The sequence below is a fragment of the Peromyscus maniculatus genome, chromosome 21, assembly GCF_049852395.1.
Source record: "Peromyscus maniculatus bairdii isolate BWxNUB_F1_BW_parent chromosome 21, HU_Pman_BW_mat_3.1, whole genome shotgun sequence".
In the NCBI taxonomy this organism is placed as follows: Eukaryota; Metazoa; Chordata; class Mammalia; order Rodentia; family Cricetidae; genus Peromyscus; species Peromyscus maniculatus.
The window spans coordinates 10,282,743-10,294,874 of record NC_134872.1 but is presented as its reverse complement, the minus strand read 5'-3'; the positions used below and the strand labels follow the sequence as shown (position 1 = coordinate 10,294,874).

Genomic DNA, 12,132 nt, shown 5'->3' with positions numbered 1-12,132 from the left:
CCTCGAACTCACAAAGATCCGCCTGCCTCTGCCTCCCGAGTGCTGGGATTAAAGGCGTGCGCCACCACCGCCCGGCGACATCAAGATTTTTTATCTGTGTGATTTTTTTTTTTTTTTGGTGAAGAGCTATGCTATGTAGCCCAGGCTGGCCTCAAATCCTTCATCTTTCTGCCTCCACTTGTGATGATGGGTACATACCACCAGGCCTGGCTGACGCCTTTTGTTATGGTGTAAGGGTGGTGCTGTGGTTGTTATAAGAGGGACTGCATGCTGAGTTGAATGGAAGTGGGGTGATGGGCCCGAGATCCCCATGGGGGAGGGGCCATCAGATGACCTGGTCAAGTGCTGGAAACTACCACAGCAGTCACATGAGGATACTTTTCATATATTTGAAATGATCCTCAATACAAGAGAAAAAAAAGGGAGGGGGAGTACATGAAGTAGACAGAGTTCTACTCTTGTGCTTTATTTGACACCTCAAGAACTGTCCAGAAAGCGATGGAAAGCTGCAGCCATTAATGAACCACAGCAGAGGATTAAAGCCAGGGCCGGGCACTCAGGCTTTGTCTGCCAGCTGCCTGTGGGTCATTGCAGGGCTAACTAGGATTTCAGGGCAAGGCTGTAAAGGGGGCAGTGGGGTGAGGTGTGTAGGGGTGACAGCAGCAAGGGCCTAAGCCAAGTCAGAGAAAGGCGATTAACCTCCTTACACGGTTCCTGTGCCAGGCTCTAGGGATGCATGCCTCTCTCCGGTCAGTCCCTGTGCCTGCACGGCAGGGGGGGGGGGGGAGAACGGGACACGGGACGGGACTGGAGACTACCCAGTGGAGCACTGCTGCACAGGGGCACCTTTCCAACCTTAAAATGTGTGGCACGGATGCTGGACAGTCTTACCTTACTATCCAAGTGTGTAGTGAGCAGTTAATCCCACCTCAGGTCAAATACTCACACACTTTTTTGCAAAAATCCCACAAAATTCCTAAAGTCATAGTCAAAAGCATGTCTAATTCACTGGCTTCTCCCCAGAGGGACACTGGGACCCACCTGATATGTACCCTCTAAGACCTTGCCTACGAGCACAATTACATGTATGTCAGAACAGCATGGCTATGTGTGTTGGATGTGTGTTATCATAATCTGTACTGGGGCCTTTCACACTTAAAACACCACAGTATGTACTATCTCTAGGGCCTCAAACACACTCAGTAACTTCACCACTGAACTGCCAAACTCCAGATGGTTCTTTAAAGGACACCAATATGGAAAGCCAATGGTTAGTGACAGGTCAGTGCATCCAGTATCTCTGGACAGCTCACAGCTATCAGAGGCAAAGCTTCCACAGGATGTACTAGAAATATAGTCAATTTCAACAGACTTGACAGTGGTAAATGTCATTGTTATTCACGTTCTTTCTTAACCTGTCCTCATTTTTTTTAAAATGGTTTATTTTATGTGCACTGGCGTTTTGCTTACGTGTGTGTCTGTGTGAGGGTGTCAGATCCCCTAGAACTGGAGTTACAGACAGTTGTGAGCTGCCATGTGGGTGCTGGGAATCGAACCCGGGTCTTATGGAAGAGCAGTAAGTGCTCTTAAGGGGTGAGCCATCTCTCCAGCCCTAGCGCACCCCATTTATCCCAGTTTCTTGTGTGTGTGTGTGTGTGTGTGTGTGTGTGTGTGTGTGTGTGTGTACACACACATACGCTAGAGGCCAGAGGAACAACACTAGGCATTCCTCAGGCACCATCCACTTTGGTTTTTTGGGACAAATCTCTTACTGGTCTGGAGAACTCATAAAGTGGGCTAGGCTGGCTGTCCAGTGAGCCCTAGGGATCTGTCTGTCTTTGCCTCCCCAGAGCAGATTACAAGTGTGTGCCACCACATCTGGCTTTTTCTTCATGTGGGTTCTGGGGATCAAACTCAGGTCCATGTGCTCGCCACTGAGCTATCCCCCTGGCCCTCATCTTGCAGCTTTTAAGCCACGGGCAGTAGCGACACTACACGGGCTCTAGAAAGTGAATGTGGGGGCCATGAAAAATGTTTCCAACAGTAAAAACTTTCTGAACACACTCAAAACTAATTCAAATTAAACACATAATGAACCCAGGGTGTTGCTGGCAGTGCTTGGCCTTGTATGTACGAGACCCCAGTTATGAACACACATGTCCATTTGCACTCTGCATGCCACGACGCCACAGAACGCCAATGAGCACTGCCTGTAACACCCGAGGGCAGACTTTTGACGACGGTAGGGGACACACTGCAGCTTTGTACTCTAACACAAGGTCTTCTGCTCTTAGACAAACGTAACGAAAACAAAGGTTTCACTATTTCTGCATTGCTACTCTGAAGCATGTATCAAATTAGTGTATCTTTGGATTGGACTGTGTTGGAATAGTTCACTTAAAAACTTAAATTTGTGCCAGGTAGTGGTGGCGAACTTGGGAGGCAGAGGCAGGTGGATCTCTGTGAGTTCGAGGCCAGCCTGGTCTACAGAGCAAGTTTCAGAATAGCCAAGGCTACACAAAGACACCCTGCCTTGAAAATCACCCCCTGAAACAAAATTAAATTTGTTACTGCTGGTGTGTGTGCTGTGGCATGTGTGTGGAGGTCAGAGGACAGCTTTGTGGAGCTGGTTCTCCCCATCCATTTCTACTGGGTTCTGGAAATCCAACTCAGATCACCAAGCTTGTGTGGAAGCTCCTTTACCTGCTGAGCCAGACTACTGGATTTTAAAGACAGTTGTGTTTGGTAGCTCATGCTTACAATCTGGGCCCTTGGGAGGACGGGGCAGGAGAGAATTGCCATGAGGTCCCGGCCAGACTAAATACCACAGAGTGAAGTCAAGGCCAGCCTGAACTGCAGAGACCCTGTCCTTCCCGATTGCGGTTTGAGTTGCTGACTGTGCTTCATTTAAAACAATTAGTTAATTATATCATGGGATGATTTCGGGTTGGGATTATGGCAGAACAATTTCTGAACCAGCCCTCAACACATTCCTGCTATTTCACAGTACATATTCAATATGGAGTGACATTTTCTGCACTTGAAATTTGTAACTCAAATGATCAAAATCAACTCTGAACAGTGGTGATGATGTAGCTTAAGTCCTGCAAGCATCCAATGCTCAACCAAGAAGATCTAATTCCTTATGGAAAAATAAACAAGCACTTCTTTTTTTTCCTCTTTCTTTCTTACTTTGTTGAGACAAGGTCTATCATTTAGCTCTGTCCTAGAATTCTCTAGGTAGACCAGGCTGGCCTTGAACTCAGAGATCCACCTGCCTCTGCCTCCCAGGGGCCACTAGGCCCAGCATAAACAAGCACTTCTATCTTATTAGTATGCATATTGTTCTCATTTTTAATAGGTGGTAAAAATTATATATGTGACAGACCTTTTAAAAATAAAATCCTCTCACTTAATGTTTCATTTGTATACCTAGTTTATATGCATATATACTTGGGGTCCTGTAAAATTTCTCAGGTAAAGGGTTGTGAAAAGAAAAATTTTAAGAATCCCTGGTCTGTTCAAGTCCTCCACTCTAAATATCTACTTTCAAAATATGTACAAAAATCCTATTTTCACCTAAGAGTTTAGTTGGTAAAAACAGGTACTGATTTTTAAAGTACTTAAAGAGGTATGGAAAAACGGTATTTGACTCTTTTGAAAGCCCAAAAGATGCAGTAAGTATCTGAAGCAGTTTTAGTTGAGAGTTGCTCTCGAAGCTATGCTTTCTTTTTGGTGGTAAGTTTTTCTGAGGTGCTGGGGACTGAAAGCAGGGTCCTGGACACGCCAGGCAAGCGCTCTATCACTAAGTAGCCATCCTTGGGCCCTCCTCCTCTGCCCCTTTATTTTGAGACAGGGTCTTTCTATGAGACCAGACTGACCTGGAACTTACAATCCTGCCTCAGTCTCTCAAGTTCTGGAATCACAGGCATCATTACCATACTGACCAAGAAGTACCTTTTTTTTTTGAGACAGGGTCTCACCATGTATTTCTGGCTGGCCTAGAACTCACTATGTAGACCAGGCTGACCTTAAACTTACCGAGATCTGCCTGCCTCTGCTTCCTGAGTTCAAGGATGAAAGATGAGTGTCACCATCCCTGGCTGCAGACAAATTTTAAATCTTTATATAACCTAGTCTCTGGCAACAGTTTAGATTTAGCTATTTTAAAAAGAATGACATGGTTAAAAGACATGAAAACACAGGAAATACCACTGAGTTTTGAAATGAGAATGTCCAACAGCAACTTGCTCCATGAAATGAACACAGTAGCCATTCTGGATGGGGACAGTGTCATATATCCAGACCACGCCATAGTCAAAACCTTCCCCCTTCTCATAACTGTCTGGTGGAGAGCCCTAACTCCATCAGTAGGAAAGGCACTTTCTTCCACAGTACCTTCAGTAATTCTAGCCACTGCCAACCATAAATCCCGTCATTTTATATGCCATCAGAAAGGAAGGTAGGGCTGGGGAAATACATGGCTTGGCAGGTAAAGGTTCTTGCCACACAAACCTCAGGGCCAGAGTTGCAGCTTTTGAACATACATAAAAATGGGAGGAGAGAACTGACCCTATCAAGTTGTTTTCTTTTTGTACACATTTCTCTCCCTTATGTGCAAGAGCACACTTACCTCACACACACCCCTGAGACTGATACAAAGAGGAAGCAAAGACACAAACGAAACTCCCACAGGGTTGATTTTCGAGACGCACCATGACTTTAGTAAACGTTTAAGGCTGAGAACTGCCGAGACAGGAGGGGACTGCCTGCTTGGTCCCCTGCTCTATTCCCTGCGCCAAGAGCAGTGTACACAACGACATGTGGTGCTTCACAAATGTGTGCTGCACTTATGAAGGAATACTCCGAGGCTCATGAGACACACAGCGACCATCTCACAAGAGTAGAGACCACAGAGCTATCTATTTATGCCGCTGACAGACAGCTTACTGTTCCAGCAAGACCAACGTCAGATTTCCCAACAAGACGCAAGGCTGCAAAACAAACTGAGTTTGTCGACGAGACTCAAGTGTGAGGCAACTCGTGCTTCTATTATGATGGGGCAGAGCAGTGCCAGATACTTGGGTTTTCTTGTCCCATGATCACTAAGACAGTCATTCTGCAATTTTTACTCATTTGCATGCACATATGCATAGGCCAGAAGTCAGTGTCAGGTATTTTCTTCAATAGCTCTCCAACTAATTTTCTGAGACAGGTTATCTCAATGAACCTTGAACTCACCAATCTGGCCAACATTGTCTAGCCATCAAGGCTACACCAGGATTTCACTTGGCCTTTAAATGGATGCTGAACACCTGAACTCAGGTGCCCCCAGGCGTGTGGCCAAGCACATTGCTGATAGAGCCATGTTCCTGGCCCCTGTCGTTAGTATTTTACACAGAGGTATATTTTACTTGCATCTATGTGTACTATGTACATTCTGCAGTGACTGTGGAGGTCAGAAGAGAGTGTTGGATGCCCTGGAACTGGAGTTACGGATGGTTATGAGCCACTACGTGGGTGCAGGGAATAATGCGCAATACGCACAAGCGCGCGCAGGCACACACACACACACACACACACACACACACACACACACACAAAGTGCTCTAACCCACTGAGCCATCTTCCCAGCCCCTCTACAATTATTATTATTATTTTTTCTTGAAGGCCTTCTATATTCCACAAACTGGCCATGATGATGAACAGGGGAACAAGATAAGCGAATCTGGTGGGATGGTGCTAACCAGGAAAGATCCTGGGGTACTGGTGTGAGCCAAATGGCTTGAGGTCCTTGTGACATCTTAGTATTCCAAGTCCTGGGCCTGTCTCCAAAGGGGTCTGAGAAGCATGCTCTCTGGATGTTTGAGGTCCAGATGTAGTGTACTTGTTTGCTTTTGTCTCCTGAGGGCCCTCCTAAGGCTCCATGTGCTTTTGCCTATGGCCAAGAAAACGGAAGCTTACAGTGCTGGTGTGTGTGTGTGTGTGTGTGTGTGTGTGTGTGTGTGTGTGTGTGTGATATAAACCACAGAATTCAGAAACAAAGTTATCTGTACAGAGCTGAGGCAGGACCATGAGGAGTTCAAGGTCATTCTCAGTTACATAGCTAACAGAGACCAATCATAGCTACAGGAAACCCTGTATCAAACAAACAGCACCGCCTCTCATGTATCTAAGTACCACAAAAGGGACACATATTTTGTAACTCTAGAGGTAACCAGGAGGTGGGGGAAGATACTAAAGCGGGATTTCCCAGAAGTGATACTGCTAAGGGAGAAGGGGTAGAATTCTTTGCAGAACAAGCAGGAAATGAAAAGGCAAGGAGATGAGAAAGTGGGTTGGTGTCCTCAGCCTACAAGGAAGGATTTTATTGGCTGCTAGTGACTTAGAAAAGCAGGTGAGGACATCATGACTGACAGATGGTGACCTTCAAGGAAAGCAGTGGTCCCATGAGATTTGTTTTAGAATGACCTGGGCTGCTTTGTGGAGGGCAGATTAAAGAAACACAATGGAAGCCCAGCTTGGTGGTGCATGTCTTTAATCATAGCACTCACGAGGTAGAGGCAAGTGGATCTCTGGGAGTTTGAAGCCAGCCTGGTTTCCAGGACAGCCAGGGCTGATACACAGAGAAACTCTGTCTTGAAGAACAAAAACAAAAGGCACAATGGAGCGAAGGAGACCAGTTAGGGAACAGACAGGACAGAAATCTAGGTAAGATAAAGGAATATCTGGTTAAGGCAGAGTTATTGAGAAGGCAGGACAAAGGGGCAATGTGGGGGTGGGAGTGGAGGATGAAGAAGAGAGTCCATGGCAATGTGGTGGGTCTGTGTGGTAGAAAAAATAAGGAAGTATGAGCTGTCGGAGAGGAGCAGCAGGAAAGAATAGCTGTTTCGGGGGAGTGGACCCCATTTTTGAAACTGAGGCACTAAAGGGACAGCCAGGTGGAGTACCAGGCTAGTAGCACTAATCTGAGGGGAGGGTAGCAAAAGCCCACCTGGGCTACCAAGTTCGGTTTAGGAACTACTAGCACACGTATACAGGACACTTGTAAACATGAGAGTAAACTGAATTTCTAGGGGCAACCCTCAACAGAAACGTCCTGAGGGTGGGAGGGATTGCAGGGGCCAAAATGGCTCAGTGAGTAGTTAGCATCTGGTGCATAAGCCTGACCACCTGAGTCTGACCTCTGGATTCCAGGGGGGAAGACAGACAACTTTCAAAACCCAACTTCCACATGAGTGCCAGAACGTGCACACACGTAATAATTAAAAAAAAAAATAGTTTTTATTCCTCTATCAGACTTCTCACCAAAGTTTCTCTTTTTTGGAGACAAAATCTTACTTGTCCTGTGGCCCTGGCTGCCTTCAGCCTCCCAAGTGCTTGGATTAATGGAGAGAGCTATCACACGAGGCAGATTTCAATTAAAAAAAAAAAAACTTTTAAAGATTTATTTTAGGTGTATGTTTTGCCTGCCTCTATGTATGTGCACCACGTGCATGCCTGGTGTCAGCAGAGGTCAGAGGGGCGATTCTTGTCCACGAACTGGTTGTGAACTGCTATGTGGGTACTGGGACTTAAACCGCTGAGCTATTTCTACAGCCTCCCCCACCCCCCGCCTGTACTTCAATTTTATGCAGATTTAGCAACATGTAACTTAAACTTTAGCCAACTGGCTGCAACCTAAAACCTCTACAGCATGTTGCAGTCCAGACCTATGTGTTCACTCAAGAGTTACAGAAAGCTATTCTGGATCACTTAAGTAAAAGCCTGCAATGCACTCCACGGCGGTTGAAATCCAAATGAGAAAGCCAGTGATCTGGCCGCATTGCCTCCAGGCTCAACTTTCTGCGCGCCAACTTTCTGATTTTACTGGCCCAGGGCACCCTTAGCTCTTTCCTGCGTCTGCCTAGCTGGCTTCCTCCTGTCAAGCCTCACAGAACACAGGAGGCTTCCTTTGGAGAGACTTTCTCCTGCACTTTTCCACACTACTGGTGTACATTCCCGCATTCACACACGCTCCACTGCCACAGGTCCTGACACTACACTGCCAGAGTTCCTCCGGGGCTGGAATGCAGCCTCAACTCTCTCCCGCACACCAGCGCCTGCAGGCACTGTCCAAGGAACGAAACCAGAAACAAAAATGAGCCTCGGCGAGCTGAGCTGGAACCCGGAGCTCCGCCGCACAGCCCGCAGCAGCCGCACCCGCACCCACAGGCGCGACCCTCGCAGAGAGCACAGCGACGCGGACCCCCGGCCAGCACCTGTGTCGCTCTGCGTCCTTGCGCTGAGATACTGCCGCAGCTTCCTCACTGCGCGGTCGCGGACACCCTTCTCGCTGGAGGCCAGCCGCTGGGCGAACTGGAGCTCGGCCGACTGCATGGCGGGAGCCATCGCGCCCGCTCCAGCATCCCCGGGGCTGCGCGCGTGCCGCTCGCGGCCGAGCTGTCTGTACTGCGCCTGCGCACGGGGCAGCGGCGCGCGGGTGATGGCGTCACAGACGCGCCTCTTGTAGCGCGCCCAGGGAGCCCGCGTGGCTGCGGCGCGAGTAGGCGCTGCAGCCGGGGCTGCCTGGGTACGTCCTGTGGGTGGTCCGAGTTCTGGGCCGTTGGCGTCGAGGTTAGTGGGGGTCCAGGTTCCCGCCAGGAAGCCGCCTACGGCTGGTTGGACGCAGTCTAGAGTTTTAAGCACAGCTAGCAAAGCTCCGTCGGGGGAGCGGCGCCCCTGCGACCTCCACTCACTCAGGGTCTGCAGAGCTCCGCGAGCTCTCCTGGGCAGAATTGAGACCGACCCATAAGGAAGGCCGTCAATCCAGGAAGCCCAGGCCTGAGGACTACACAGGGGCAGTGCTTCTCCGTCTCCACCCCCCACCCCCACCCCGCAGCGTAGTGCCTAGAGTCCTGATGCAGGCTCGGCATTATAGAGTGAATGTCTCCCCAACCCCACCCCAATGTCCTGCGACAGGTGCAGAGGTGACGGGGAGACCTTTGCAGCGTTCCAGGACAGGTGCGGGGTTTGGCGAGGAGGGAGAGCAACCCGTCCTTGCAGCATCAAGGGCACGTCAGGGTTGTCGTGTGGAGAGAGCAATCCGTTCCTGGGACAGATTCAGGGGTGTGTAGTGGCGAGAGAGCAAGCCCTCCTGAAGCGTCTCGGGACAGGTGCAGGCTTGTTGACTGGGGAGTTCCCAAACCCATACCCACAGCGTCTGGGTCAGGTGCAGGGATGTCCCCCGACAATAGAGGGAAATGACCTGCCCTGGCAGCAAGCCGGGGGGGGGGGGGGGAGATTTGGGACTCTAACGGGGAGGGAACTCGGTCCTGTTTTTAAGTCCTCCTGCGTGCAAAACACGAAGTTCTGAGCTGTGGTGTCTTAGGGTTTCTATTGCTACAATGAAACGCTATGACCAAAAAGTGACTCGGGGGAGGAAAGGGTTAATTTGGTTTACACTTCCATATTACTGTTCATCATCGAAGTCAGGACAAGAATTCAAACAGGGCAGGAACCTGGAGGCAGGAGCTAATGCAGAGGCCATGGAGGGTGCTGCTGACTGGTTGGTTCCTCACGGTTTGGTCAGCCTGCTTTCTTATAGAACAATGGACCACCAGCCCAGGGATGGCACCACCCACAATATGCTGGGTCCTAATTAATCACTAATTAAGAAAATGCTTTTATAGCCGGGTGGTGGTGGCAGACGCAGGCAGATCTCTGTGAGTTCAGGCCAGTCTGGTCTACAGACTGAGTTCCAGGATTAATAGCCAGGGCTACACAGAGAAACCCTGCTTTGAACATCCCCCCCCCAAAAAAAAAATCCTTACATGCCCGCCTACAACCTGATCTTATGGAGACATCTTCTTAATTTCTTTTTTAAATATTTGGATTTTTGAGACAGGGTTTCTCTGTGTAGCCCTAACTGTCCTGGAACTTGCTCTGTAGACCAGGCTGACCTCGAACCTGGAGATCCACCTGCCTCTGCCTCCCAAGTGCTAGAATTAAAGGCACGCGCCACCACCGCCCCACAGAGACATTTTTTGAATTGAGGTTGCCTCCTCTCAGATGACTTTAACTTGTGTCAAGTTGACATAAAGCTACCCAGCACAAGTGGGAACATACTAATCCCACAAGAAAGAAGTCTTCTGTTTTTTATAATTATTTGTTTTTCATTTATTTTACATACCCATACCTACTACAGTTTCCCCTCTCTCCTCTCCTCTGGTTCCTTCCCCCCACCTCTCTTTTTCTCCACCCCCCCCCTCCCCGCGCTCCCATCTTCTCCTCCTCCATCTCCATTCAAGAAAGAAGTCTTAACAATTAGGCTAACTTTAGGGACATCCAAAACCCTAGGTCATCAAACATATATTCTGTAGATTCAGTAGCACGTTGAGGGGTGTGTGGATTATTAGATTAGGATATTCTTCCAAATTTGAGTTATTTAATTTTGTTCCCCCCCCCCCCCCATGTATCCCAGGCTAGACTCCCTTGCTATGTAGCAAGGCTGGTTTTGAACTCCTTCCGTCACCCAAGTGCTGGGGTTATAGGCGCGTACCACTCCATCCAGCTTCAAACTTCGGTTACTCCAGACCCCAGTGACCAGGTCAGAATAACCGGATACAAAAATGCATCCCTCAACACAGAAGCGCCTTGGGCCCAGGGACTGTGTTCTGCGGGCAGCCGCGTGGTTTCTCACAACGAGGGCGTGGGTTTCGCTGTAGCACCCTCTCACGAAACAAGAAAGGGCGGACTCGGCCTATTTTGACACCCAGGCCTCCTTTTGCAGGTGACAGATTTGGCACACGCCCGAAGCAGACGAGCGGCAGCAGATTTCGGGTCAACCTTATCCCTGGACCCAGAGGCGGAGAATGCAGCGCAAAGTCGACGAGACTTGACCCTCGCGGCTTCCCGTCCGGTCCCAGCATCTTCCAGTTCCCGCGCTTTCTGCTTGACTTGCGCGTGGGCTAGAGCTCCGCGCAGGCGCACGGAGCAGCCGAGGCTGCGACCATGGCCGCGAACGCGGGCGAGGGCCCCGGGATTGAGGAAGCCTGCCGGGTCAGTGGGGGTGGTCCGGTGTCCTGTACGTGGGAGATGCCGACGGTCGTTCCCCTCAGGGCCGGTCCAGTGCCTGAGGAGACGTCCCTGTGGCTGTGCGGCGGCCCAGGCCAGGAGCGGCGGCCAGAGGGGCGAGGGCGGGCCGGGGCGGGAGACTCTCGAGGCGTGCGCGGTTTCCGAGTCCCCCGAAGGCTCCCAGTCAAGATGAAAAGTGGTCTAGGTCACCGGCCGTGAGGCTCTGCGGGAACCCAGTCATTCGGGTTTTACGCTTGGTGACTCGGGTCAAGAGAGGGCCTCATCGATGCCCACTTCCGGTGTGACGCCATTAGACGGTAGTGGGCATAGCCCATCCTGGAGCTGGTCGGCCCTGGGCACGTTAAATTGCAGGCATTTTCTTCGACTTTTAGGCTCATGTGTGCGGTTTTTGCCCTTCAGTATTTACACCCCCTCTCCCATTATATGTGTTCTTACTGAATTAGAGTCTTGATGTGCTGCGCAAGGCTGGCTTCGAACTCTTGGGCAAAGTCATTTTTCGGCCTCAGTTTCTTTTTTTCTTTTCTTTTCTTTCTTTCTTTTTTTTTTTTTTTTTAAAGATTTATTTATTTATTATGTACACAGAAGAGGGCGCCAGATCTCATTACAGATGGTTGTGAGCCACCATGTGGGCACTGGGAATTGAACTCTGGACCTCTGGAAGAGCAGTCAGTGCTCTTAACCTCTGAGCCATCTCTCCAGCCCCCTCGGCCTCAGTTTCTTGAAAAGCTAGGAATATAGGTGTACACCATCACCCTTGACTCTCTGTATATACACCCCCACGCCCTCCCGACACACACATCTATATCTATATATGTGTAACAAGGTGCATCAGGTGCCAGGGGTAGTGGAATAGGCCTATAACCCCTATTACTAGGCGGGCAGAAGCAGGCACACTGTTTCAAAGTTAAAGCCAGCATAGTCTACATGGTTTCAGAACAGCCAGGGCTACATAGTGAGACCCTTCCTCTCAAAAAACAAAACAAAACAAAAAAAACTAAAAACAAAACGAAACCCCAAATTGAACATCACATAGGTACATATGTAAACTTAACCTGT

General features: G+C 49.4%; 2 protein-coding genes across 11 annotated transcripts in view; one reads left to right on the top strand and one right to left on the bottom strand.

Moving 5' to 3' along the window:
* Rrp1b (ribosomal RNA processing 1B) overlaps positions 1-8,459 on the bottom strand; it is a 32,457-nt gene extending 23,998 nt beyond the window's left edge. For both annotated transcript variants that reach the window (XM_006990957.4, XM_016009235.3), the window contains exon 1: positions 8,262-8,459. In XM_006990957.4, coding sequence (XP_006991019.4) covers positions 8,262-8,391 — 130 coding nt within the window. In that variant the 5' untranslated portion in view covers positions 8,392-8,459. The remainder of the gene's footprint in view (positions 1-8,261) is intronic.
* Positions 8,460-8,468: 9 nt separating this feature from the next.
* Hsf2bp (heat shock transcription factor 2 binding protein) overlaps positions 8,469-12,132 on the top strand; it is an 87,753-nt gene continuing 84,089 nt past the window's right edge. For 3 of the 9 annotated variants that reach the window (XM_076558500.1, XM_042265571.2, XM_076558497.1), the window contains exons 1-2: positions 8,494-8,616; positions 10,772-11,040. In XM_076558500.1, the coding sequence (XP_076414615.1) occupies positions 10,993-11,040 (48 nt within the window). In that variant the 5' untranslated portion in view covers positions 8,494-8,616; positions 10,772-10,992. Of the gene's footprint in view, positions 8,617-10,462; positions 10,589-10,771; positions 11,041-12,132 lie in introns of all 9 variants that reach the window. The other 6 variants (XM_076558501.1, XM_076558498.1, XM_042265575.2 and 3 more) reach the window with 5 other exon arrangements.